Raw genomic sequence first — 26,350 nt, 5'->3', positions numbered from 1 at the left:
ATGGGAGAAGCTTTCCGAGGCTGCAGGTGGGCTAAGTGTGGCCCTCCCTCCAGTTTGCACCTTGTGCAGCTGCCCCATCCCATGCATCAAATCCATGTTATTCTGAAGTCCGCCTTGGGAATGGTCAGGTCAGGGGGAGGCCAGAGGCAGATCCCAAGGGTTCTGAGAAAGAAGGGGCCGTGCCCCTCCGTGCCCAGGAGTCTGTATCCAGCAAGAAGGCCCCAAGGTGGCCACACAGCTGTCCCCCTTGGAGCCTCTGATGTAGCCAAGCAAAGTTCCAACAAGGTGAGGGAGGGGCGACATCTGTCTTCAGCACCTTCATCTCTCTCTTCCTTGGTGTGCACTTCCGCCAGGCTGCCACGGCCACCCTGCCAATGTGACCTCTACCCAGGAGACACATCTGATTCTCTGACAGCGTGACTTCAGACTCCAGTGGACAGGTGAGGGGCCACATTCTTCTGAGAGCATAGGGTGTAGGCAACTGGCTCCTCAGGACAGTTTCACAGTATGAAAACCAACGAGCTCAAATATTTATTCCTATGGTAGATCCTAGTCTTGGGTGCCAGCGAGCTTGCCCAGCCCCCTTGCTCTTGGGCAGTCACACATGGGAAGCTGAACCGAGCCACCTGGATGGGCTGGATTCCATTCCTCTGCCCCACCTCTGTCCCCCGCCACCCACTGTGGGTGCTGTGCACAGGAACTGTGTCATCGGGGTGGCCCAGGCAGGCTCTAGGCTGGCTGGCCGGCCTGCAGCAGGCTGCCAGGCCCTGCCTCTGGCCCTGAAACACCAGTGACTCAGGCTCCTCAGCAGCCATTGCCAGGGAATGAGGGCACATCCTGGTGGCTGCTGGCTCTGGGTGAGAGGTGGACGGCCTGGGCACTCTGCAGGGGTGCAGGGGGTGGGGCTTGGTGCTTCTCGCTGTGCGCCTGCACGAGAGCTGTCTGACTGCCCTGCAGTCTTCCCAGGAACGGGCTTGGATCCCAGGAGAAGCACCACACAAGCCCCTCTTGTATGAATGACCCCTGAATGAACTTCCTTCCCCTCTGGGTCTGAAGGAATCTGCCTCTCCTGGACTTCAGAACACAAAAGGCAATTCATCTTCTTTCGACAGACCTTCAAGGGAGCACAGGAGAAACGGGACCCCTTCATTTCCAGCTTTGAACAGGTTTCTAATTTTAGCAGAATGTGTTTACTTTATGATACTTGACGGAAAGAACAGGGGCTTGGGGGTCGACAACACCTGGGGGCCGACTCCGGCTCAGTCATTTTCTCACTGTGTGGCCTTGAGCCAGTGACCCAGCCTCTCTGAACTCTGATTCCACACCTTTAACACTGGATGGTGACATCTGACACAGTGCCATGAAAATTAAGTGAGTCCCTTAAGGGCAGGGGCTCCTCAGTGTTGCCAGCACCCAGCTGTGCCTGCTGTGAGCACCTGCAGTCACCCACCCACACCGGGTGCCTCTGTGGGGGCCCACCCCCAGGTGCAGTGGTGGCCTCCGGGACGGGGCATGCAGAACAGATGGGATCTCCATCTCACGCAGCCAGGGACAACCTGTGTGTGGTATGATCTTCAGCCTCAGACATTTTCTCACGGCCCTCCTGACACCGGTACTTGGGATTTAGGCAGTTATGCAGAGATGCAGCCTTTCTCCCAGGGATGGCATCACAAAACCACAAACATCACCAGCAGGAGGATCTGAGGCCTCTAATGCCACCGGGCTGCAGGCTCCCTGCATCCCTGCCCACCCCCACCTCCTGCCATAGGCACAACAGGAAACGGCCCCCAGCCCCCAGCCTCCGACTGTGGAAATGACTAAGTCCTGCCAACGGAGCCTAGGAGATGGGGTCAAATGTCCCCGCGGACCCCCACAGCTGAGGGCACAGAGCCAAGTCTTAAAAGCATTTCGCTAAGAAGGAATTCTCGGAATGTCTTCTGTCAAACACAGAGGAAGAAGCTGCACGTTTGCATTTCCAAGTGGCCCATCACAGCCCTACTGGGGCCCAGGGTGCCCATGCGTCAGTAGTCTGTCCATCGGGGAGTGCGAGCACAAGTTGATACTTTAAGCCATTGTCATTGTCACCCTCAAGCAAACTGCTACAGGGTGAAGGAGAAGCGTCCCCACCAAGTCAGAGACAAACTAGAAGCTTACTAAATTTGTCCCTTTCCTCTTCTGGAAACTTAAGATAATTAGGCGGAAATTTAGTGACATTTTTAGTAAGTACTTAATCCCACTTTTTTCTTAAGTGTTTTTAAAAGACCGTAAGAATATCTGGTTCAATGGTAATGAGTACTTTCCAGTGCTAATAACTTTGTGTGTAGTTATGAAACATATATGACACTAGACATACTATTTTAAAAAGTAACATCATCCTCACAAAGCCTCCTGGGCTTGGTAGAGGGAGACATTAGAACAGCAGCATGGAAACACAGATGAGCCGCCAAAGGGGACAACGAAGCCTCTCCTCCGCTTCTTGTGCGCAAGCTCACAGCCAGTGGCTGCAGAGCATTGTCTGAGGAGGCCTTCGAAACACAGTGTCTGCTGTTTCCTCTCTGCTGCTCTGGGACCCACATGGTCCAAGGCTCAGAGTCAGGCCTTTCTGGAGAATTCCAGGCAGGTGGCTGCCTCTGGCGGCCCAGTAGGTTGAGGTGTAGATGGTTTTCCTTGGGCCTACTGGGTTGGGGACAATGGCCAGCAAGCACCCATGAGCCCCTCCCCTGCACCCAGACCCCTAGACCCCCCACCCCACCTGCTCACAGAAACTCAGTTCTGGGGCTCGGAGGATTCAAAGCACAGTGGTTTCCTTTGAGGTGGGGTTAACAGCAGCAAGCCACTGCTGCAGAGTGTTATGGTCCCTGACCCATCGGGAGGTTTGAGGGGGTGACAGCAAAGTTCCTTCCTGGGTAGAGCTATGGCCTGGTCCCTTGGGTTGAAGGGCTACAGGATTAAGGACTGTCATCACACGTCAGGGGAATGCTGCTCTCCCTAGAGACTGAGCCTCCGGTGTCCTCCACACACTGGATGGACGGGACCAGGTGACAGAGCAGAAGTGAAGGGAGTCTGCTCTCTTTCCTCGGTTTACAAGAAGAGTTTAGTTCCTATTACACATTTTGGCCAGCTGTGGGTTCCTGTGAGCCCATGATATCCCTTCTTTGCTTCACTTTGCTTCTACACAGAAGCAATTCAATATTTATATGTTTATCTTCCCTTTGAAAAAACTTAGAGCATGTGATGAATTCCACACCGGGGTGGTTGTTAGTTTACAGTGTGTGACAAGCCTCTAAATGAGCCAGTAGGGGTAGCGTGCCCCAGAGATATGGCAGCAGAGGAATGAGACTGGTTCCACCAGTCACACGGGGTGGGGACGGCTGTCTCCTACCTGCCACCCAGCCAGTGCACAAGTGCACACCTGTACTCTTCATGGAACAGGGAGACGGAGAGCCCGGGGTACCCAGTTGTCCCAGTTATTCTGGTAAGGGGGCCAGCCTGACTTGGATTATTGAACTGCATAGGTCTGGCTACAGATCAGAAAGTAATTAGACATTTCTGCCAAATAAGAAGAGATTTCTGAGAAAAGAAAAGCAATTCTCAACCCTTTCCTATGTGGGGGTGAGGGGTGAGCTACGGTTTAAGGGATTGATAACTTGCTGGAAACTGATAGGATCACGGCATTTCCGCTTTTAGAAGGTCAGACCTGATATCAGACCAACTGAGGAAGGGCTGGTTCTCCTTGGCTCCTGCTCACCTGGGCCATTTGATGAATTCCCTTACCTGCCAGCTTCCAGTCCTGTCTCCCACTAGGGCTCAGCCCACCTACCTCCCAATTCCTACCTCCTTCTCAAAGAAAGGGGCTTCCCTGATGGCTCAGACGGTAAAGAGTTTGCCTGCAGTGTGGGAGACTTGGGTTCGATCCCTGGGTGGGGAAGATCTGGAGAAGGAAATGGCAACCCCACTCCAGTATTCTTGCCTGGAAAACCCCAGGGATGGAGGAGTCTGGCAGGCGCAGTCCATGGGGTCACAAAGAGTTGGACACGACTGAGTGACTTTACACTCAAAGAAAATCAGGCCCTTGAGTGTAAACTCCTTGGCTGCTCTCACCACATCAAACTTACTCTATAAACAACGAGGTTCTACTCTATAGCACAGGGATCTATATTCATGATCCTGAAATACTGCAATGGAAAAGGATATGAAAAAGAATGTATATATAGATGAGTCACTTTGCTGTACAGCAGACATTAACACAACCTTGTAGATCAACTGTACTTCAATTTTGTTGTTGTTGTTGAGTCGCTAAGTCATGTCAGACTCTTTGCAATCCCATGGACTGTAGCCCACCAGGCTCCTCTGACTACGGGATTCTCCAGGCACGAATACTGGAGTGGGTTGCCATTTCTTCCTCCAGGGGATCTTCCCTACCCAAGGATTAAACTCAGGTCTCCTGTGTCTCCTGCATTGGCAGGTGGGTTCTTTACCACTGAGCCACCTGGGAAGCCCGTACTTCAGTAAAATTAAAACAAAAAAAACAAAGAAACCTCATCCACCCTCATCTCTTTGCCTCCAGTCTCTAAGCCAGAAATGTCCTCTTCTGTGGCGGCCCATTCTCCCCCATGCCATGCCCCAGGCCTGTGTTAAACCCTTCTTGTAGACCCTTGGGATCCTCTTCTAGTTGGTCTCTCTGCCTTCTCCCACTTTCTTTCAGTCTAGTCCCACGTGTTGCTAGGCGTGATCTTTGTAAAATTCAGTTTTTCCACTCTGCTTAAGACAGGTTGTTGCTTCTCCTTTTCTGTGGCACAATCTATTATCCATAACTCAGGTGCTCCAGGTGCAGCCTCTGCCCCACCTCCTACCCCCCTGCAACCCTCACACCATCCCACTCACATTCTATGCCTTGGGGTACTGAGCCACATGCGGGCCTCAGGGCCTTTGCACATGCACACTTCTTCAACTACCATTACACCAAGTTCGCCCTTTCCAGCCGGCACCTCGGCCTTGTCTCTAATATTTGGCGTCCAGGGCAGATCTGTCATAGCACCTGTCTGTGGTTCTCTTTGCTCTACTGTTTCCAGGATTTGTGCATAATAGTTGTCAATAAATGCCACCAACCTCCCAGCCGGATCTAGATCCTTATGTCCTTTGGCCAGACACTAGTCTGTCTTAGCAATCTCTCCCTGAGCCAGGTTGGAAAGGAGGGGTTGGGGGGGGAATCAGTGAGGAACCTCTGCTGCAGTGGTGGGGCCAGGACCCATACTGATGGTATCAGACAGGCAGACCCAGCCAGAGAGACTGCCCAGGTTCAGTCAACCCAATTCAAGGTCAAATCCCCTTCATACAGCTGCAGAAAGTGAAAGTGAAAGTGAAGTCACTCAGTCGTGTCCGACTCTTTGCGACCCAGTGGACTGTAGCCCACCAGGCTCCTGTGTCCATGGGATTCTCCAGGCAAGAATACTGGAGTGGGTTGCCATTTCCTTCTCCAGGGGATCTTCCCAACCCAGGGATCAAACCCAGGTCTCCTGCATTGCAGGCAGACGCTTTAACCTCTGAGCCACTACGGAAGGACAAGCAAATCACTATCTTACGGGTTCAGGTTTGTCTTTAGGACTTTGAGAGTCTCAGGCTACTGCCTTGAGACATTCCCTAATGAGGGGGGCTGACTCTGCCAGGTGAAGGGCGCCAGGAGGTGTCACACGCTTCCATGCGCACGAGCTTCTTAGTGAGCCTTCTTTCTGACGCTCCTGGGAGATATCACGGCAGCTCTGCAAGGGAGGGTCCAGACTTCAGGGTGCGAATGGTGGGTTTCCAGGGACTTTCCAAGGATGTGAAAACCAGATTCAGTATTCTGCTGGCGGGCAGACCGCAACCCTAGAAATCACCCTTCCACACGCACGCACACACATATGCACACACACACACACGTGCACACACGTGTGCACAGACGCTTATGGAAGTCCAGCCAGACCGCCCCACTGTAGCCTCGGCGTCGGGCTAATTGGAAAGTCCCGCGCTTTCGCGTCGCCACGCTGTGGACAGGTCAGGTCCGGAAGACGCCGCGCCGCCGCCGCCCTGGGGAGGCCCCGAAGCGGGCGGGCGGCGCGCGCACGTGGCGGGCCAGGCCGGAGGCCGCGGGGGAGGCGGGGCCGACAGCGGAGCCGGACGCCGGGCCTTTAAGAGGGCGGCGGGCGGGTGGCGTGGGCGGGGACGGACGCGACAACCCAGGCACAAGGGAGGCACAGGCCCCGCCCCGACCCCGGCCCGGCCCCGCCCCGCAGGCCGCGCCCCCTCCCCCGCCCCGCGGCCCAAACCTTCTCCGGCCGCCACTGGGCCGCGGGCGGGACGCCTGGGGCGGCGCGCGCAGGAGGAAGCGCGGCCGGCCGCGGCCCGGGAACAGCCCAGACGCCCGAGTCGGGAACGCGGGCCGCGTCTCTATCTGCCAGGTGCGCGGGGTTGGAGGCGCAGTCCTGGGCCGTGGCCGTGGCGCGCCGGCCGGCTTTTCCTCCCGCTCACGCCGTCCGCCCGGCCTCTCGGCGCCCGGGGCCCGCACCGCCAGCTGCCCTGATCGGCCCGCCGCGCCCCCGTCCCGCCCCCCGCGAGTCCCGGCCGGCGGCGAGCTGATGTCCTGAGCTTGCCGCCCGCGGGCTGTGCGCCCGGCCGGGGGCTGCCTGGGAAGTTGGGGCGAGGCGTGCCGGGTATGCGCCATCACCATGTCCCGCCTGGGCTCGTGGCTCGATGAGGTCCAGTGGCTGGTCTTGGTGGCTCTCTTCGTCGTGGCCCTGGGCACGGTGGGCCTGTACCTGGCTCAGTGGGCGCTGGCCAGGGCGCTACCCCGCTCCCGGAGGCGGGCGGCGGAGCCTGGCGACTGCCAGCGCCCAGAGTCGGATGCGCTGCTCGCCTGGATCCTCACTCTGAGCAGCTGGAGGAGCCAGTGGCAGGCCGCCTGGGTGACCGCCCTGAACGATGAGGCCAAACGGAAGGGGGTGAGTTTCTGTGAGGGCGGCCGTGCTGCGGGGTCGGGCGCGGCGATCGCGGGGTGTCTTCAGGCTCTTATTCCCTGGAGCCTCGCCACAGCCCTTGACTGCTTCAAGGGGCAGAGCATCCTTGAAAGTTAGAAAGACCGTGGAGCCGGAGGACCCTCGGTGGGGAATGAAGGCGGAGTGATTAGGTCTCATTAGCCTGACCTGAAGTGTGCCAGGGGGACAGCTTGGCTGCTGGAGGGACTTGTTCAGGGGCCACTTCCCCGCTGGCTCTTACCTGTCCTTCCTGGCCGGCGTCCCAGGTGGCTTCCCGTATTCGCCTGGACACTGGACCGCTTTTGCACCTGATTTATGAATCACTCTGAACCAAACATGCTTCCATCTATGGAGCTGAATTTTACCCAGAATGTATAACCTAAAGGTTTGCACTTAAAATTAGTGACCATTGAGGGCCAGCTACTGGCCAGACGTGTGTTGGGGGCTTTAGGTACATGTGATCGTCTCTGAATCCTCACAGTTCCTGGAGCAAAGGCATCCTCAGCATTTTAGAGGTGGGGGAAACTGAGGCCTGGAGAGGTTAAGTAGCCTGCCTAAGGTTACACAGCCCATGGGTGGCAGAGCTGGGATTTGAACCCAGCTACCTGCCTGTTGGGATAGTCCTTCTTAAACCATTCTGCCTGGCTCCCTGACATTTCCTGATTGGCTCAGAACCTGTGTTCTGAATGAGAACTTCCTGAAAACTCTTAGGGGCTTAGTCTGAACTCTGTTGCCTTGGGCACCTGTGGTTGTGTTCCTGGTCTAGTTAATGGCTGGGTGGCTTATTGGTACTTTTAAGGCATCTTGGTTTAATGATGCACTCCTCTTGTCTGCTGTTTCTAAATATTCCATAGAAGGAATGAAGGCCTGGTGAGTCTGGGGCACTAAGTCTTCGCCAGTCCTCCTTGCTCCTTGCTCCCAGGTGTACACACTCCTCCACCTGCTTGGGAACTTAGTGGAGAAGCCCATGGCCTTTTGCTTTGGAAACAGCAAATGCTGCGTGCCTAAACTATACGCCTTCCGAATGCTGCATGGCGAGCCCTCTGTCTGGCTCTTGTGCCGTGGCCTTGGCTCATGTAGCCATGGGCCTGAAAAACAGAAAAGCTTTGAGCGAATGAGCATAAATCCAACAAAAGACTATGTTCTGAACTCTGGGGAAAAATAACCATGCCTTTTCGATGCAAAAAGCCTTCAAGGTCATTTGACTTCCGACTGCCCGGGTGCCTGGAGTCTGTGACCTCGCTGCGAGAACTGGACAGCTCTTCAGAGGAACCACCCCACTTCTTGTGGGAACCCTGAAGCCCCGTGACCTCACCTGGACAAGCAAACACAAATTTGTTTCCCCACGAAGCTGCTGTCATTGACCCCTGGTTGACCGGGTGTCCTGGGCCTGGGTTCCGGGGCTGAGTACACTGCAGGCTGGAGTTGTGAGCGGGTGAAAGTCTTGTCTCAGCTGGAAGAGACGGGGGCATGATGTGGGCCACTGATTCTGCCTCTCAGCCTTTTCTGAGCTGATCTGTAGGGTCCTGTTGTCACCCTGGGGCCCTTGAGAGAGTAAGGCAGAGGCACAAGCCTCCCTTCTGTAAGTCTGGGACAGTCCTGCTTAAACCATTCTGCCTGGCTCCCTGACATTTCCTGATTGGCTCAGAACCTGCAATTGCCTTGATTGGAAGCTTCCAGATTATCTGTGTGCCTGGAGGGCTGAGAAAGGAGGAAATCTCTGCCCTGGAATTTGTGGGCAGCCTTTTGAGTAACTGGAGAAAATACCTGAAGGTTTCGGATGAAGACCTTTCTTCCTGCTCGATCGCATCTGTGTGGGTGGAGGCCTCGGCTGAGGGATTGAGTTGGAGGAGGTTTGGCTTATTTGCCTGTCCTCTGCTATTCACCATGCACTGCAGAATCTTAGACACTAGTTTTTCCAGAACTCCTGCCTGGAAGGGGCAATGATGTACTGAGTATAAGCTCAAGGCAGCTCTAAGTCTTCTCTGACAGCAGTTGGGTCTGAGTGTGGTATCCGGTGGCTTAGTGTGTGTGTGTGTGTGTGTGTGTGTGTGTGACTTTGCTCTCCCTGGTACCTGGATGTGTTGCTTGATTTGAATTCAGATGGAAGGTTCTGCAGGCTGATAGGATCTGGGTAACTGCTGCTATGGCCTTGGCACACCCCCTCCCCTGTCCTGGGCCATCCGATTGCAGCACTAATGACAGAGTGGGTGAGCAGGCCCTGGTGTCTTCCTAGCGGGTGTCCTGACCTGGCAGCCAGCCCTGCGGGACTCTCCCTCTGTCCTCCCTTCAGCTCGATTCCCACTAATCCCCGATTAGGGTTGACAAGTCCAAGTCCGCATTCGGCGCAGCGAGCCAGCTTAGCGGCCCCCTCCTGCCCCCACCCTGTGCTGTTGTCTGTTTGCCCTGGCCCAAGAGGAGAGCACTCCTGTCCCTGGGGGATTGGCAGTAACTGTCATCTCCAGCATCTTCTGTGCAAGGTGGAGTTCTCTCCTGAGTGGAGCAACTCCTCTCATCCTGTTTTACCCCAGTTCCTATCTTAGGACTGCAAGGAACCCTAAACCCTTCCAGCAGCACCTCTTCCTTCTCCAAAAGGGGAGACAGAGGAGTATGAACTGGAGAGACTTGCCAGTGTTGAGCTAGACCCAGGGCCAGGGGTCTTCATGGTTCATCTACATCTGCAAGGGTCCATGGTCCCCCATGGGCAGCAAATTTGACTTTGAGACTCAAATATTTCCTTCAGTTGAGGTCCAGCAAGAAAGGATCAAAGGGTACGATTGTTTAACACGTCATCCCCAACAATGGGGCTCCTGTCTCCAGGGAGTTAAAGATGCTTACTAACTTGTGGAGCCTCCTTTGACCCTGGATGACCAGTGACTGAGGCAGGGCAGGCTCCTTGTATCAGGGGGTCCTGCAGGGTTTTGACCCTTACTCCTTATGATTAGACAGGATGCTGAGTTGGAGAGACAGATGAGGGCATGGCTGCTCTGGCAGCACATACCTGGTATTTGGGGAACGCTGGCAAATTGCCTAGAGACCTCTGAAAGAATATACATGTCTGCCACCTCCCCTACTTCAGACTCAGGGAGTCACCGGGGGTACAGGGAGCCTACTGTATGTTTCACAAGTTCCCAAAGCTAGCTCTTCACTAGAGAGAAGCTGCTGGACACACACAGTGTCCATAAGCCAGCCAGCATTCTGTCAGTCAAAGTCCCCCCATCCAACAACACCTCTCCACGCTGGCATTGCAAACACCTGATATCAGCTGCTCTGATCGCAGCTCGGTCCATGAGAACAGGAAGATCCCAGGATTGGTTCAGTCACCAACCTGAGAACTAATGCCCTGTTATCTGAGGGCAACAGTGGAGGTTTTCCCTTTGCATTTATGAGAATATTTACAAAGTTGTTTGGGGTGACATCACCTCAGCAGCAGTCCACACCCTTGACACCCACCGCTGACTCTGGGGCTGCTCTTTCCACAGCAGGTCACCAGCTCTGAAAGCCAGAGCCCATGGTCCTGAGACCCCTACCCACAGGCTGGATAGAGCCCCCTCCCAAGGCTGATGCTGTCGGGACTACGTGCGGGGAGCAGCGGTCTGAGAGCAAGCACCATGTTCTGGACTTGTCTGGGAATGGGTTGCTTGAGTAGGCCCAGGCCCTGGTGGAGAGGGTCATGAAGCTGTTTGTTTCTTTAGTCCTTTGCCCCAGGATTCTTTTCAGAGGAATGTTCTAAATGTAGATGACCAAGACTGTAGGACAATTTGTGGTCTTCATAAAAAAAAAAAGAAAAGAAGATGCCGTGTGAACTTAAAACATGGTATTAATAGCTCTGACTTGTATATGAGCTGCAGCAATTTTAGGAGTAAACAAAGTGACAAGACTTGGAGGTTTCTTGTTCTGTAATGAGCTTCCTTCAAGTGCTCCTCACAAAAATTCAAGGTCCTTGAGCACCGATGGTGCCCACAGTGTAAGAGGTCAGCTGGTAAGAATGGGAAGGTGACCTTGAGTCAGTCACCCTTTACCTGACCGTCAAATTAACTCTCCTTGCTGTTGCTCAAACATTCAGGGTTCTTTCCTGTGTGGGGTCTTCCCACAGGGCATTCCTTCTGTCCCCAGCACTTATTCAGGCTTTGTCCTGACGCTTTCGAACTGTGGTGCTGGAGAAGATTCTTGAGAGTCCCTGGGACAACAAGGAGATCAGACCAGTCAATCCTAAAAGAAATCAACCCTGAATATTCATTGAAAGTACTGATGCTGAAGCTGAAGCTCCAATACTTTGGCCAACTGATGGCGAAGAACCGACTTACTAGAAAAGACCCTGATGCTGGGAAAGACTGAAAACAACAGGAGGAGGGGGTGGCAGAGGATGAGATGGTTCGATAGCATTGCTGACTCCGTGGACTTGGATTTGAGCAGACTCTGGGAGATGTTGAAGGACAGGGGAGCCTGGTGTGCTGCAGTTCATGGGGTTGCAAAGAGTCAGATGTGAATGAGCGACTGAAAAACAACAGCAGTATTTCAGGTCTCAGAACAAAAATCCCTCCTCCCCACTTTTTGGCAACAGCTGGCCCACTCCCACCCCAGCAGCACTGTGTGGTCACCGGTGCCCTCATCAGCTCCCAGGATCATGAGGGAGGCCAGAGCTCTGTCCATCCAGGTGCAGCCCACCCGGCGCCGAGTGCTCAGCTGTCTCAGGGCATGAATAACAGCCCCTGTTAGAAACTTGTCACTGAAGGGGAGAAACGGTGGTGATGTACCTCGGCCTGTCTGGACTCAGGCCTCCCCTGCTTGGGAGCTGGCCAAGCCTGGGCTAAGCAAACTGTTTAATGTGCTTTGTTTTTCACTTCTAAAGCATCAACCTAAAGGAGGCTCACTGATGACTCTGCAGATTGTCAGGAGAAACGAGGAAGAGATGCCAGTTCAGGTTGTTCCTTGTGTTCACCCATTCTCTCAGCAACATGGGAATTCAGGGGAAGGAAGAGTGGGTGTAGTGTTAATGTCAACTAAAATGCAGCCAAAGCTAACTTCCACTCCCGCCAGCCCCCCTGGGTTGTTGAGGGAGGGGACCTCTTGAGCTACTTGGAAGAGCTGTGTGTTCTCTGCTTAGGTTGGGAGGCAGCTCTGGGGCTGGGTGACCTTGGGCAAGCCCTGACCTCTCTGTACTTCATCCCTGGAAGACGATAGCTTGGGGTTCAGCCTGGGAAACAGCATCTAGTCCAGATGAGATGAGATCTGTGTGAAGCCTTTAGCCAATAGGGTCAAGATGGGCTGCTTTCTTGTAACATCCCCTTAAAAAAAAACTTTAAAAATGTTTACTGCTTTTAGATTTAGAGAAAAGTTGTAAAAACAATTGAGTTTCTATCCTTTCCTTATCCAGCCTACATAACCATCAGTCAGTTCAGTTCAGTTCAGTCACTCAGTCGTGTCCAACTCGTTGCGACCCCATGAATTGCAGCACGCCAGGCCTCCCTGTCCATCACCAACTCCCGGAGTTCACTCAGACTCACGTCCATCAAGTCAGTGATGCCATCTAGCCATCTCATCCTCTGCCGTCCCTTTCTCCTCCTGCCCCCAATCCCTCCCAGCATCAGAGTCTTTTCCAATGAGTCAGCTCTTCTCATGAGGTGGCCAAAGTACTGGAGTTTCAGCTTTAGCATCATTCCTTCCAAAGAACACCCAGGACTGATCTTCAGAATGGACTGGTTGGATCTCCTTGCAGTCCAAGGGACTCTCAAGAGTCTTCTCCAACACCACACAGGGCTGCAATAATCAGAAACAAGAAATTACATTGGTACAATGTTACTATAATTCATAGTACAATGATATTAACATTGTAACAGTATAAAAAATTAACATTGGTACAGTGTTACTATAGTTCATAGTACAACATTAAAATTGTAACAGTATAAGAAATTAACATTGGTACAATATTAGTATAATTCATAGTATAATGATATTCACATTGTAACAGTATAAAAAATTAACATTGGTACAATGTTACTATGATTAAAATTTTTTAATTTATTTTTGGCTGCGCTGGGCTGGGGCTACCCTCTAGTTGCAGCACATGGGCTCTAGAGAGCGTGGGCTTCAGGAGCTGCAGTACAGAGGCTCAGTAGTTGAGGGTTCCGGGCTCTGGAGAACAGGCTCAATAGTTGTGGCCCACGGGCTTAGTTACTTTGAAGCACGTGGAATCTTCCCAGATTAGGGATGAAACCTGTGTCTGCTGCATTGGTAGGTGGATTCTTCACCACAGTGCCAATTCATAGTACAATGATATTCAGTTCAGTCGCTCAGTCGTGTCTGACTCTGCAACCCCATGAATCACAGCACTCCAGGCCTCCCTGTCCATCACCAACTCCTGGAGTTCACTCAAACTCATGTCCATCGAGTTGGTGATGCCATCCAGCCATCTCATCCTCTGTTGTCCCCTTCTCCTCCTGCTCCCAAATCCCTTCCACCATCAGAGTCTTTTCCAATGAGTCAACTCTTCACATGAGATGGCCAAAGTATTGGAGTTTCAGCTTTAGCATCATTCCTTCCAAAGAACACCCAGGACTGATCTCCTTTAGAAAGGACTGGTTGGATCTCCTTGCAGTCCAAGAGACTCTCAAGAGTCTTCTCCAACACCACATTTCAGAAGCATCAATTCTTTGGTGCTCAGCTTTCTTTACAGTCCAACTCTCACAACCATACATGACCACAGGAAAAACCATAGCCTTGACTAGACGGACCTTTGTTTGCAAGGTAATGTCTCTGCTTTTGAATATGCTATCTAGGTTGGTCATAACTTTCCTTCCAAGGAGTAAGCATCTTTTCATTTCATGGCTGCAATCACCATCTGCAGTGATTTTTGGAGCCCCCCAAAATAAAGTCTGACACTGTTTCCACGGTTTCCCCATATATTTCTCATGAAGTGATGGAACCAGATGCCATGATCTCAGTTTTCTGAATGTTGAGCTTTAAGCCAACTTTTTCATTCTCCTCTTTCACTTTCAACAAGAGGCTTTTTAGTTCCTCTTCACTTTCTGCCATAAGGGTGGTGTTATCTGCATATCTGAGGTTATTGATATTTCTCCCGGCAATCTTGATTCCAGCTTGTGCTTCTTCCAGCCCAGAGTTTCTCATGATGTACTCTGCATGTAAATTAAATAAGCAGGGTGACAATATACAGCCTTGACTTACTCCTTTTCCTATTTGGAACCAGTCTGTTGTTCCATGTCCAGTTCTAACTGTTGCTTCCTGACCTGCACAATGATATTAATGATATTCTAATATAAGAAATTAATGTTGGCAGAATGTTACCGTATTTCATGGTACAATGATATTAGCATTGTAACAATATAAGAAATTAACAAAACATTTTAACTAAACTGAAGACCCTGCTTGGTTTCCCTTGTCTTCCACCAGTGTCCTTTTCTTGTTCCAGGGTCTCATTCAGGTCCTGCCTTTGTTGAGTTGTTGCTTTGTGCTTGTCTCCAGCAGTCTGTGAGTTTCCCAGTCTTCCCTTGTTTTGATCATGACCTTGACAACTCTGAAGAGTATTGATTGCTGTTTTGCCAGCTATCCCTCAGTTCAGTGTTTTGCACAATTGGGCTGCAGTTCCACAAACCGCAGAAGGGATGTGCCCCTTTGAGTGTACTATTTCATGGGTTTATGATGTCAGCATGGCTTACCAATGGGGACTGTGGCCTTGATCCCTGTGTTAAGGTGATTTCCACCCATTTCTCCTCTTACATCTTATGTCTCCCTTATCGTTTCTCCCTATAGTTAGCAGATAGCTCGGGGAGGTACTTTGAGACTGCACAAATCCTGTTACTCTTCACACTTCTGCACGCTGATTTTGGCATCCACGTATCTAGTCTGCGACACTTCTGTGGAGTTTGCCTAATGTTGACTTTCTCTTTTTCTCTCTTTCCTTCTGCATTTATTCCTTGGAATTCTGTTGCAAGAGAGAGCTGACACTTCTCTTCCATCTATACATTTTATTGAGTATTTACATAAGTGTGTATTCATGGATATTTGCTTTATTCCATGGGTTACAACCCAGCATGATGTGCTCAGTCATGTCCAACTCTTTGCAGCGCCAGTGACTATAGCCTGCCAGGCTCCTAGTCCATAGAATTTTCCAGGCAAGAATACTGGTGTGGAATGCCGATTCCTACTCCAGGGAATCTTCCCAACCCAGGGATCAAAACTTCGTCTCTTGAGTCTGTTGCCTCTCCTGCATTGGCAGGCGGGTTCTTACCACTGTGCCACTTGGGAAGCCTCTATAATCCAGCACCATCACTATTTGTTTTGTTGTTTAAACTGTTCTTGTTTGGGCCATTAGAAGCTCTTTTGTGTTCTTACACACACACACACACACACACACACACACACATATATTAGCATTTCCTTGATGGTTCTGCAAGATCTTGTATTTTCTTCTTCTCTGGCCCTGGATTTGACCACTTCTCCAAGCAGCTGTGATTCCTTTTACTGAAGAATTATTTAGAATACAAGATTTGGGCATCAGGGGTGTTCATTACTGCTGGGGCTCATTGCTTCTAGACCCTCTTAGTGAACAGACCTAGGAAAAGATATGTGTGAATGGCACATATTCATCTAACACATCTCTCTGCCTCTATCTTCAAAATCATGACTATGTTGACACTCCTTTTCATACTGTTGGAGAAAGGAATGGCAAACCATTCCAAGTATCCTGGCTTAAAGCTCAACATTCAAAAAACTAAGATCGTGGCATCTTGTCCCATCACTTCATGGCAAATAGATGAGGGAAAAATGGAAACAGTGACAGATTTTATTTTTCTTGGGCTACAAAATCACTGCAGATGATGACTGCAGCCATGAAATTAAAAGACACTTGCTCCTTGGAAGGAAAGCTATGACAGATCTAGACAGTGTGTTAAAAAGCAGAGACATCACCTTGCTGACAAAGGTCCATCTAGTCAAAGCTATGGATTTTCCAGTAGTCATGTACGTATATGAGAGTTGGACCATAAAGAAGGCTAAGCACCAAAGAATTGATGCTTTCAAATTGTGTTGCTGGAAGAGACCCTTGAAAGTCCCTTGGATGACAAGGGGATCAAACCAGTCAATCCTGAAGGAAATCAACCCTGAATATTCATTGGAAGAACTGATGCTGAAGCTCCAATACTTTGGCCACCTGGTGCCAAGAGCCAGCTCATTGGAAAAGACCTTGATCCTGGGAAGGACTGAAGGCAGGAGGAGAAAGGGGCAACAGAAGATGAGATGGTTGGATGGCATCACCGACTTAATGGACACGAGTGTGAGCAAACTCTGGGAAATGATGAAGGACAGGGAAGCCGGGTGTGCTGCAGTCCATGGGGTCACAAGAAGTCGGACATGACTGAGCCACTGAACAACAAATGCTGATAACCCAGATTCCAGGCCAGTGGCACAGAGTTCATTTTCATCTTCCCCTTTCCTTATCTCTAACTTCCTCCTCCAAGAGCGAGACATCTGGGACTCTCTGTCTGTGACATACTTATGTGGTCAACTCCAGCGTACACATAACGTGCTTTCTGCATTGCTGACCTGTGCCCCCATGAGAATCACATTTCCTGGCTAGATTCTCGCATTTATGTGCAGCCAGGATCCTGTTTGCCACAGTTTCTCCGGTTCAATCTGTTTCCTGCCCCTTGTGGCGGTTGTGTTCTTTGGTTGCGCAGTTACGTTTGTGTTCTATCTGGGGCTCCTCCCACATCCAGATTTTTCACAACTCCATCTTTAGCTGGTGATTTGGGATGCCGCTCTCGTCACTGACTCTTTCCATACATGCTGGGGTCTATTCTGGTTGCCCGGTGTTAGCCCCACTGGTCGTCTGTGTGTTTGTGTGCTGGTACCACACGCTCGGAATCATTGAGGTTCTGTACGTGCGTGCATGCTGTCACTTCAGCGGTTTCTGACTCTTTGTGACCCTATGGACTGTAACCCACCAGGCTCCTCTGTCCATGGGATTATCCAGGCAAGAATACTGGAGTGGGTTTCCATTTCCTACTGCAGGGGATCATCCCGACCCGGGGATCAAACCCACATCTCTTCCATCTCCCGCATTGCAGGCAGATTCTTTATCACTGTGCCACCTGCGAAGCCCACAGAGGTTCTGTAGTGTGTCTTAATGTCTGGGAGAGCCAGTGGCTTGTGTTTCTTTCTCAGTTGTTCTCCTGGCAGTTGCTGCTGGTTGCTTTTCCTTGTAGATGTAAAGTCTTTCTTTGGTCTGAGTGGGGTTGAGTCTAGAACGATGCTACCTGCCCATGGACAGAGTGCAGAGATGCAGGGATTTTGCTGCACACAGGCTGGGCTCTCTGAAACTCCAGGATCAATCAGAAAGGGAAGGGGAACTTTGGGGTCCTCCTTTTAACTGAATCACATATTTTCTTTGTGAGCCTGCCTCTTGACATTAACTTTCCTAGCAGACTGTCTACACGGTTTTCATTCAGAAGGTGCCATGGGTAAGAGGGTGTAGATGGCACCACCTGATGGGCACGGGCAGGAGGTGACATCCAGGCTGCTTAAGTCTACGTGGTCTCTTCAGGCTGGTGTAGAAGGTACATTGTTTCACACGCAGTCCCAGCAGCTGTGGGGCTTCCCAAGTGGTGCAGTGATAAAGAATCTGCCTGCGATGCAGGAGACACAAGAGGCATGGGTTCTAGCCCTGGGTGGGGAAGATCCCCTGGAGGAGGAAATGCAACCCACTCCAGTGTTCTTGCCTGGAGAATCCCATGGACAGAGGAGGCTGGTGGGCTCTAGTCCATGGGGTCACAAAGAGCTGGTGGTGGTCTAGCAGCTGCAAGGGGTCAGTCTCCTGCCGAGTACTGCACTCTGTGCTGGGGCTGCTCTTTCAGTAGGAGGCCTGGCACACAGGGCGATGTCATCCCCAAGCCACTGGCCAGCAGGTCGCACCAAAACAAGCTCTAGCCATGGAGAACATCCGTAGAGCAGCCCCGAGTCATGACTTCATCGCTCTTGAGAAGTAGATTTAACTCTCCCCTGATGGTTTGTAGAGGTGAGATTGATGTCGCTAAGACAAGATGAGGTTAGAGAAACATCAGTGACAATGTTCTGTGCCTGTAGGTGTGCGCTGCATCACTGGGGATTCTTAAGAAACAGCCCTGGGCTGACTTCATTCTTGCTCATCCGCCCTGCACTTGCCAGGAGAGCTTTGCTGCCATTTGTACCATTTCTATCCCCCACCCTTAATCTTGCCTTGCAGTTGGAACCAGCTCATCACAGCCGGGAGTCTCAGAAATAGATGAGATGTGGTGGGGAGCTGCCGGGCTGAGTCTGGTTTTAAATCCATGATCAGAACTCATTTGATAATGATGGGCTTTCTGGAGCATGTCAGGAAGAGAGTTGAAGGAGAGTTTGTTCTAGGGTCGTATTGTTGGCGTACGTGTCCAGCAGCACAAGAGAACTTTTTAAAAAATATACATAAATTTATTTAAATTGGAGGTTAATTACTTTACAATATTAAATTGGTTTTCCATACATCAACATGAATCCGCCACAGGTATACACGTGTTCCCCATCCTGAACCCCACTCCCTCCTCCCTCCCCGTACCATCCCTCTGGGTCGTCCCAGTGCACCAGCCCCGAGCATCCAGTATCATGCATCGAACCTGGACTGGCAATTCATTTCATATATGATATTATACATGTTTCAGTGCCATTCTCCCAAAACATCCCACGCTCTCCCTCTCCCACAGAGTCCAAAAAACCGAGACCTGGTTGGTAATCCAAGTCCTGATGTATTCTTTCATAAAGCATTAGTCTTATTGCCTTGTGTTTATAATAATTGATTTGCATGTCTTGCATTGAAGATTTTAATTGCAAAAAAACAAAATTTAATGCAGAATTTTCATGAAAGATTTTAATTGCAAGAACTTGTCACCTGCCAGAGTGACAAGCCGTGGAGGACATTTCTGGGAGGGTATGAGAGGATGTGGAGAGCTGAAGGTGGAGTTAAACCAGGAGACCACGGAGGGCAGGAGCCTGGCAGCTCTGGGCGTCCTCAAAGCAGGGATTCAGGGACCTGATCCTTGAGCAGTACTGCCGGCTGCCTCATTTCCAGGCAAAGAATCCTAAATTCCATGGAGAAGCACCTGTCTGCTCCCCACGGGTTCCTGCCCACCTGCCACTTGGGCAGTGGGAGACAAGAAGAGGGTAACCTAAGGAGAGTGCCCGCACCCCCGTGGGGCAGGGAGAGGTGATTCTCTGAAACTAGGGAGAGAGCTTTCCTAGAGAAAGGGGAGAACACAGCCCATGTACCTGCTGTGCCCCACCTGCAGGCCAGCCGCGCACCCACCCTCCTGGGAGCCTGGGCTTCTCCGCTCTCACTGTGAACCTGAGCTCTCAAAACCCCCTCTGCCGTCTTCATTGCCACATTTTTTATTTTGTCCCGGAGTTTCTTACTGATATTTGTCCCGGGCTGCTCTTCAGAAGCACCTATTGAACTAAATGAAGTCATATCACATCTTCTTAGAAATGCAGAGCTTTGTAGCAAGTACATCATCTCCTTTAGAAAGTAGCTCCCCCCGGCCCCCACCCTCCCAGGGCACCGTCTCCTCACTCTGCTCTTCTGTTCCAGGGCCCGCTGCTCCTCTGCTTCCAGGAGGACCTGCTGCAGCCACCCCTGGAGCTGACCGTGCAGCAAGTCTCCAGCGTGGCCCGGTCGGCCCAGGAGAAGGTGAGCCAGGTGCTGTCACCTGCTGGAGGCCTTTCCTCACCCAGGAAGCCAATTTTAAACTGGGATGTATAACTGGGTCACTTGGCTATGCACCAGAGATTGACACAACATTATAATCAACTATACTTCAATTTTTTTTTTTTAACTGGGGTGGGGGAATTTATTCTTCGAATTATTGAAAATGCCAGACATCTTACACCAAAAAAATAAATAAAATATGGCCCATCATTGATGAATGGATGAATAAAATATGGCATTCCCACATGATGGAGTATTATTTGGCCTCATGAAGGAATGTGATTCTGACACGTGCTCCCACGTGGATGAGCCTTGAAGACATTCCACTAAGCGAAAGAAGCCAGACATGACACATATTACGAGATTCCAGTCACATGAAATATTCAGAATAGATAAATCAGTGGAGACAGAAAGTAGACAAGTGGTGTCCAGGGCGTGGGAGTGGGCTGTGAACAGTCACTGCTGATGGGGCTGGGATTTTAGGGGGTGACGAAACGTTCTAAACGTGGTGCTGGGGATGCTCATACAACAATGTGAACTATATCTAACATATATTTAATATATTTAAAAGCCATTTGATTGTATAGTTTAAATGATCAGATTATTTGTATATTTATATATATATCAGTTCAGTTCAGTTGCTCAGTCGTGTCCGACTCTTTGCAGCCCCATGTACTGCTGCAGCACACCAGGCCTCCCTGTTCATCACCAACTCCCAGAGTCCACCCAACCCCATGTCCATTGAGTCAGTGATGCCATCCAGCCATCTCATCCTCTGTCGTCCCCTTCTCCTCCTGCCCTCAATCTTTCCCAGCATCAAGGTCTTTTCAAATGAGTCAGCTCTTTGCATCAGGTGGCCAAAGTATTGGAGTTTCAGCTTCAACATCAATCCTTTCAATGAACACCCAGGACTGACCTATAAATTTTATTAAATTATAACCATACATTTTATAATTTATAAAATGTTGTTTAGTTGCTAAGTCATTTCCGACTCTTTGTGACCCCAAGGACTGGAACCCGCCAGGCTCCCCTGTCCAGCGGATTTCCCAGGCAAGAATACTGGAGTGGGTTGCCATTTCCTTCTCCAGCGGATCTTCCTGACCCGGGGATGGAACTCATGTTTCCTGTATTGGCAGGCGGGTTCCTTACCACTGGGCCACCAGGGAAGCTCTAGATTTATACGAGTACAGTTATAAATAATATGTGAATAATTCTGTGGCATAATATATAGATTTTAGCCATTTAGCTATTACACAGAGTTTATTTTATAGTTGCTAACAGTTTACAGGCTGAAATTACTTGTTACACTGGTCAACTATCATAAAAAAATGGGAAAAATTTTTTGTAATAAAAAGTCTCTGCGAAGTGCTGAGAGACTCTTAAGTATAAGCCCCCCCTTGTTCTTGATTTTTTATTGTCAAGTTAAATGCATACCATTTAGCAGACTGTGAGGAGGAGATACCCGGGTGGCGCCTGGGCCCAGAAGGAGCTCCCACCCAGCCGCTGGAACCCCGTCCTTGTGTATCCTCGCCCACCCCCACCCTGGGTCAGCTAGAACATCATTTGTGCATTTCAAATGTTTATTGTTTTATGTGTACATTTTCACAACAAGCTTTCTCTTTACAAGAGCATGGCAGTTTGGATGTTCACCCAGGTTGGTTTTGGGGGCTGTAGTTCATTAGCTGGAACTGCAGTTCACGACTCTGGGTGGACACAGGAAGCTTTGTCCACCTTCTGCAGATGGACAATGAGACAGTTTTCTCTTTTTCACAAGTGCAGCAAGGCTGCCCTGAACTGTCTCCTGAGTCCTCAGACTCAAGCCTGGGAGTATCTCTGGGGCAGGTGTGAGGTTCCTGGGTTGTAGGTTCACACAATCAGCTCCAGAATTGGTCACCCAGGCACTGACCCAGCGTCCCTTGCCCTGGCAATGCAGAAGGGCTGTCTCTCCCCGTGCCCTGGTGGATCCTGGAGCCTCAGAGCTCCATAACCCCTGCAGCAAGCATGGGAAATCCCTGGGAGATGCTGGGAGGAAACCGGTGGCAACAAGGCAGGATGGCACCAGCATAGCCCTGAGAGCCGGAAGGGGCCCTGTGAGCAGGTGGTGCGGTGCCCAGGTTTCAGAAGCCAGGGGTCTGAGGGCAGCTTGCTGTAGGCCTGACCTACCCGAGTTCCCTGCTTGGAATGTGCCCCTGTGCATTGATTGAGTGCTCTATTATTGACAAATAAGCCTCAAGCCCCTTTGTGGTGGACAGTTTCTGTTTTCCTGTTTTCTGACACTGTCAGTATTAAAAGAACAGAGCTCAGAGACTGGCCTGGAGGTGCTGGGGAGGGAGCAGGGATTAGAAATGGCCATAGACCATTTTTAAAGGTCTTGATATATAGAGAGTACCAGAAACGCAGCGTTTGGAAAGTGGATGGTTAAACTGTGTTTGTTTTAAGACCATGGCAGAAATATTGCACACCCATCAAAAAGTTGAGAACAATGTATAGAAGTGCACAGGCTTTTTTTTTTTTTTTTTAAAGCCTGTCATTAACGCTTTTTTAAACATTCCGTTAATTAATTTTTTATCTTGGTTGTGTTGGGTCTCTGTTGCTGCCTCCGGGCTTTCTCTAGCTGGGGCAAGTGGGAGGCTGCTCTTGGTTGCGGTGTGTGGGCTTCTCACTGTGGTGGCTTCTGCTGTTGCAGTTCACGGGCTCTCGGTGCCCAGGCTTCAGTAGTTGCAGCCCCTGGGCTCAGTAGTTGTGGTACTTGGGCTTAGTTGCTCCCCAGCATGTGGGATCTTCTCAAACCAGGGATCAAACAGGTGTCCCTTGTGTCGCAAGGTGGATTCTTAACCATGGGACCGCCAGGGAAGCCCTGCATCAAGTTTTTTAAGTCTGCCCTCTTCCTCCTTGCTCTCAGCCCTCCTTCCTTTGCTCCCTGCAGATGGGACCATGGGCAGAGCTGTCCGCACTCTGTGCTAGGAAGCTTTTCACCCAGTAAACTACTAGAAAGTGCACACGATTTTGTTTTCTTTTACAAGTTTCTTCATAGTTCTTGTCTCCAATGTTTTCTTGGCCAGAGAGGACCTGAGCGCCTGCCAGTGCCTTTGTGCGGGCATCAGGGCCCTCCCCTTGGGCAGGAGCCCAGCCCCCTGAGCAATGCAGGAAAGTGGGTTGAGTGTCGTGGTCCCAGGGAACCAGCTCAGGCGCCCTGTGGGGATCCACCTGGCCCGTGGGAGGTGGGGAGCAGGATACCCCCAGGTGCTTGGATCCTGTACACAACCTCTTCCTCTCTTGGACATGCGTCTTGACTGATCACAGCCCATTTCAGGGTACCCACTTGCAAAGCAATCGAGGCTGACTAGTCAATTTCTCTTGTAACGTGTCCCCATGGGAGGTTCCCAAATATCCACAGGTTAAATGAAGGACAGACATCGTCCCAGGAGCTGATGACAGTGCCTTCCTTTTTTCAGGGTCTGGGCCACCCGCAGGGTCTCCAAACGTAGATCAAATCCTGTACCAGCATTGTCACATGCTCCCTCTGCGCAGTGTAATTCCTGAGAAGAGGAATCCACAGCAGAACCTCAGGATACAAACAGATCGTGTCCAGGGAATACAGACCGGAGATTCTAGGATATCCACCACCCCCTCCCCCACCCCGCCCTTTCTCTGCTCCCCTCAGAGCGTCAGGGCCCATGTTTCTCATCCTCCTGTCTCAGCCCTGACAAGGGACGTGTGGATGGCATTTGAGGTAACGAAGAGGAGGAATCTGCCTGGACAAGGGGGCTGGTACATAGTCCCGTCTTGGATCAAGACTTGAACGGGGCTTGGGTCAGATGAGAATGGGGCTCTAGTCTCCCTTTGTGGGTATCTTCCCGACTTGGGTTTGAACTTGAGTCTCCCTGCAGGACCCCCCCAGAACAGAACTGGGCCTCCCCGCGCCCTCCAAGTGCTCTGTGCTCCAACTTTCTCCTGCAGCCCCTGAAGACCCCTGTGTGCCAAAGTAACCACCGTTGCAAAAATCTGTTCATCAGCAAGCCCCCTGCCCTGGGCCTGCACAGAGAGTGGGGTCTTGCATAGATCAGAGCGTCAGAGTCGTCTTGCAGGACCCGTGGGAGCTACGCTTTCCGCACCCTGCAGCCAGGGCTGAAAGGGGGCCTCTCAGCGGTTTGCTTATGACTCTTGACACCAAATGTGTGCACTTGTTCTCTCACCCAGCAAGCAGTCCTCCAGTCCTCCGAACACCAGCTGGGTGTCCTACAGTTCAGTTCAATTCTGGCACTAAGTGCAGTGCAGACCCCTCAGATCAAGGGCTCCGTCCCACAAGACTGCTCCCTATTTCAGATGCCAACCATAGGTCTGGGCTTCCTGTACCCACCATCTGGCTATAAAGTTGAAGGTTCCCACAACCCCTCCTCATGCTAGAACAGCTCACAGAACTTGGGAAAGCAGTTTCCTTACTATTGTTGTTGTTTACTTGCGCAGTCATGTCTGACTTGTGACCTCATGGTAGCTCTCAGGCTCCCCTGTCCATGGGATTTCCCAGGCAAGAATACTGGAGTGTGTAACCATCCAAGGGATCTTCCCCACACAAGGATTAAACCTGGGTCTCCTGGACTGCAGGAGGATTCTTTACCACAGAGCCACCTGGAAAGCCCTTCCTTACTATTGAAAGTGAAATTGAAGTCGTGTCTGACTCTTTGTGACCCCGTGGACTATAGCCTACAAGGCTTCTCAGTCCGTGGGATTTTCCAGGCAAGAGTACTGGAGTGGGTTGCCATTTCCTTCTCCAGGGGATCTTCCCAACCCAGGGATCGAACCCGGGTCTCCCGCGTTGTAGGCAAACGCTTTACCCTCTGAGCCATTACCAGTGTCTTATAAAGAACACAGCTCAGGGACCGCCAAATGGCAGAGGTGTCTGGAGCAGGGAAGGGAGATGGGATGGGAACTTCCGTGGCCTCTAATGTGCCACCCTTCCAGGACCAGATGCTCTCTGAACCCCACTGTTAAAGGGTTTTGTGGAGGTTCCACTACAGAGGACGTCTGATTAAACCACAGGCCATGGGTCTGTGGTCCCATCTCTAGTCCCTGTCCATTCCCCTGGGCTCCAGGTGGCAAAGCTTCTCCCCTCTCATGACGCCTTGATTGTGCGGACCTCCTGCCTACCTCCTGTTGTTAACTAGGTCCCCAGCCACCAGTCATCTCCTTAGCATCTAAAAGACATTCTAATCACTCCGGAGATTCCAAGGGTTTTAGAAGCTGTGTGCCATGAGCTGAGGACACCACCAAATATTTATCCCAAGAGACAAGCCTACCAGGGGCTGGGGCATTTCTTTAAGGGAGTGCTCATGGGACAGGGCATCTGCGTTCCTTTGGAAGGGCATCTTTTTGGGTGGCGACTGGAAGCACCCCTGTCTGCAGCACTCGTGGAGCAAGGCATCACCCTTTAACTTCTCTGCAGGGCTCTCTGTGTCCTCCCTTCCAGTCCCAACACGCCCCCAGCACATTTCTCTCTCCCCGAGTGTAATTACACTCTTACACAAGAGCAACAAGTTTCAGCTGCATTCTCTTTGCTCATGTCCTGGAAGAGCTTTGCTCCAGAATATTTGACCCAGAAGATGGAGACTTAATTTCCGTCTTGCAAGTAGCCTGAGAGCAGCTCCTCGTCCTCAGGTGGCAGCAGCGGCCCCTCCTGGTGCACCTGTGGAGGCATGAGGTCTACACGGGCAGCATTTGAGCTCCCTGAACATGATCCGGGGTTAGGCAGATTGTGCGGGACAGGCACTTGCTGCAAAGGCCACATAGTTCCTTAGCAAGTGTGGTGAGTGTCCCTGTAAACGGGATTCGTATGTTGAAGGCTCGCCAGGGAAAGCAACAAACATTGGTCCTGAGGGACTGCAGTGCTGTTTACCTTGGTAGGTGGCCCTACCCTGTAAAAAAATATGAATTAGCTTTGTTGTCTGTGTCATTTGTAAATAAATAGAGGCTTCTAATGGTGCATCGATCAGCTGCAGGTTAAAGTTTTAAATAAACAATCCACCCAGACTGGAGTAAGATCTAGAAGTCAGAGAGATCCAGGCTGGCTGCGAGCTTGTCTTGGGTATTTCCTTCTCCCTCTGAGCCATGGGCTGTGTCTGTAAAGGTGAACCCCTGCCTGGCCCTGGCCTGTGCATTACCTGCAGGGACCTGCTCCTGATGTCGTTGGGCTATACAGATTCTGTCTGTTCTCCTTAGCACCCGCAGCTCTCCTCCACCCAAGGAAGCATCGTGACCTTTGTATAGAGGAGGAAGCCAGGCAGAGAGAGGCTGGTAAGGGAACTAAGAATCACTGAATAAGCAGAGACTATAATTGAACCCCAGTCAGCCTCCAGAAACAGGCTTTGACTGTGATACACCATAAATGGAGCTGTTAATGATTATTCTTTCCTTTCTATTATTATCATTTTATGTTTATCATTTCACTTAAGCTCCCACCCTCCCCAGGAAAGAGGGAAGATGGAAAAAGGGGAACTGAAAGGCACTAACCAACCTTTGCTTCCATGAAACCATAGCAACAAACAGATTGAGGCATTTGCTTGGAATTTCCCCCAGAATCTTATTCCACGTGATATGTCGGGGAACCCTGCAA

General features: G+C 51.0%; 1 protein-coding gene across 1 annotated transcript in view; it reads left to right on the top strand.

Moving 5' to 3' along the window:
* Positions 1 to 6,704: 6,704 nt before the first annotated feature.
* The window catches only part of C2CD2 (C2 calcium dependent domain containing 2), a 60,369-nt gene continuing 40,723 nt past the window's right edge, over positions 6,705 to 26,350 (top strand). The window contains exons 1-2 of the mRNA XM_068979773.1: positions 6,705 to 6,977; positions 19,624 to 19,722. Coding sequence (XP_068835874.1) covers positions 6,705 to 6,977; positions 19,624 to 19,722 — 372 coding nt within the window. The remainder of the gene's footprint in view (positions 6,978 to 19,623; positions 19,723 to 26,350) is intronic.

Source organism: Capricornis sumatraensis, chromosome 1, assembly GCF_032405125.1.
Source record: "Capricornis sumatraensis isolate serow.1 chromosome 1, serow.2, whole genome shotgun sequence".
Classification (NCBI taxonomy): Eukaryota; Metazoa; Chordata; class Mammalia; order Artiodactyla; family Bovidae; genus Capricornis; species Capricornis sumatraensis.
The sequence above is the reverse complement of the archived record's forward strand: the minus strand, read 5'-3'. Positions and strand labels throughout refer to the sequence as shown.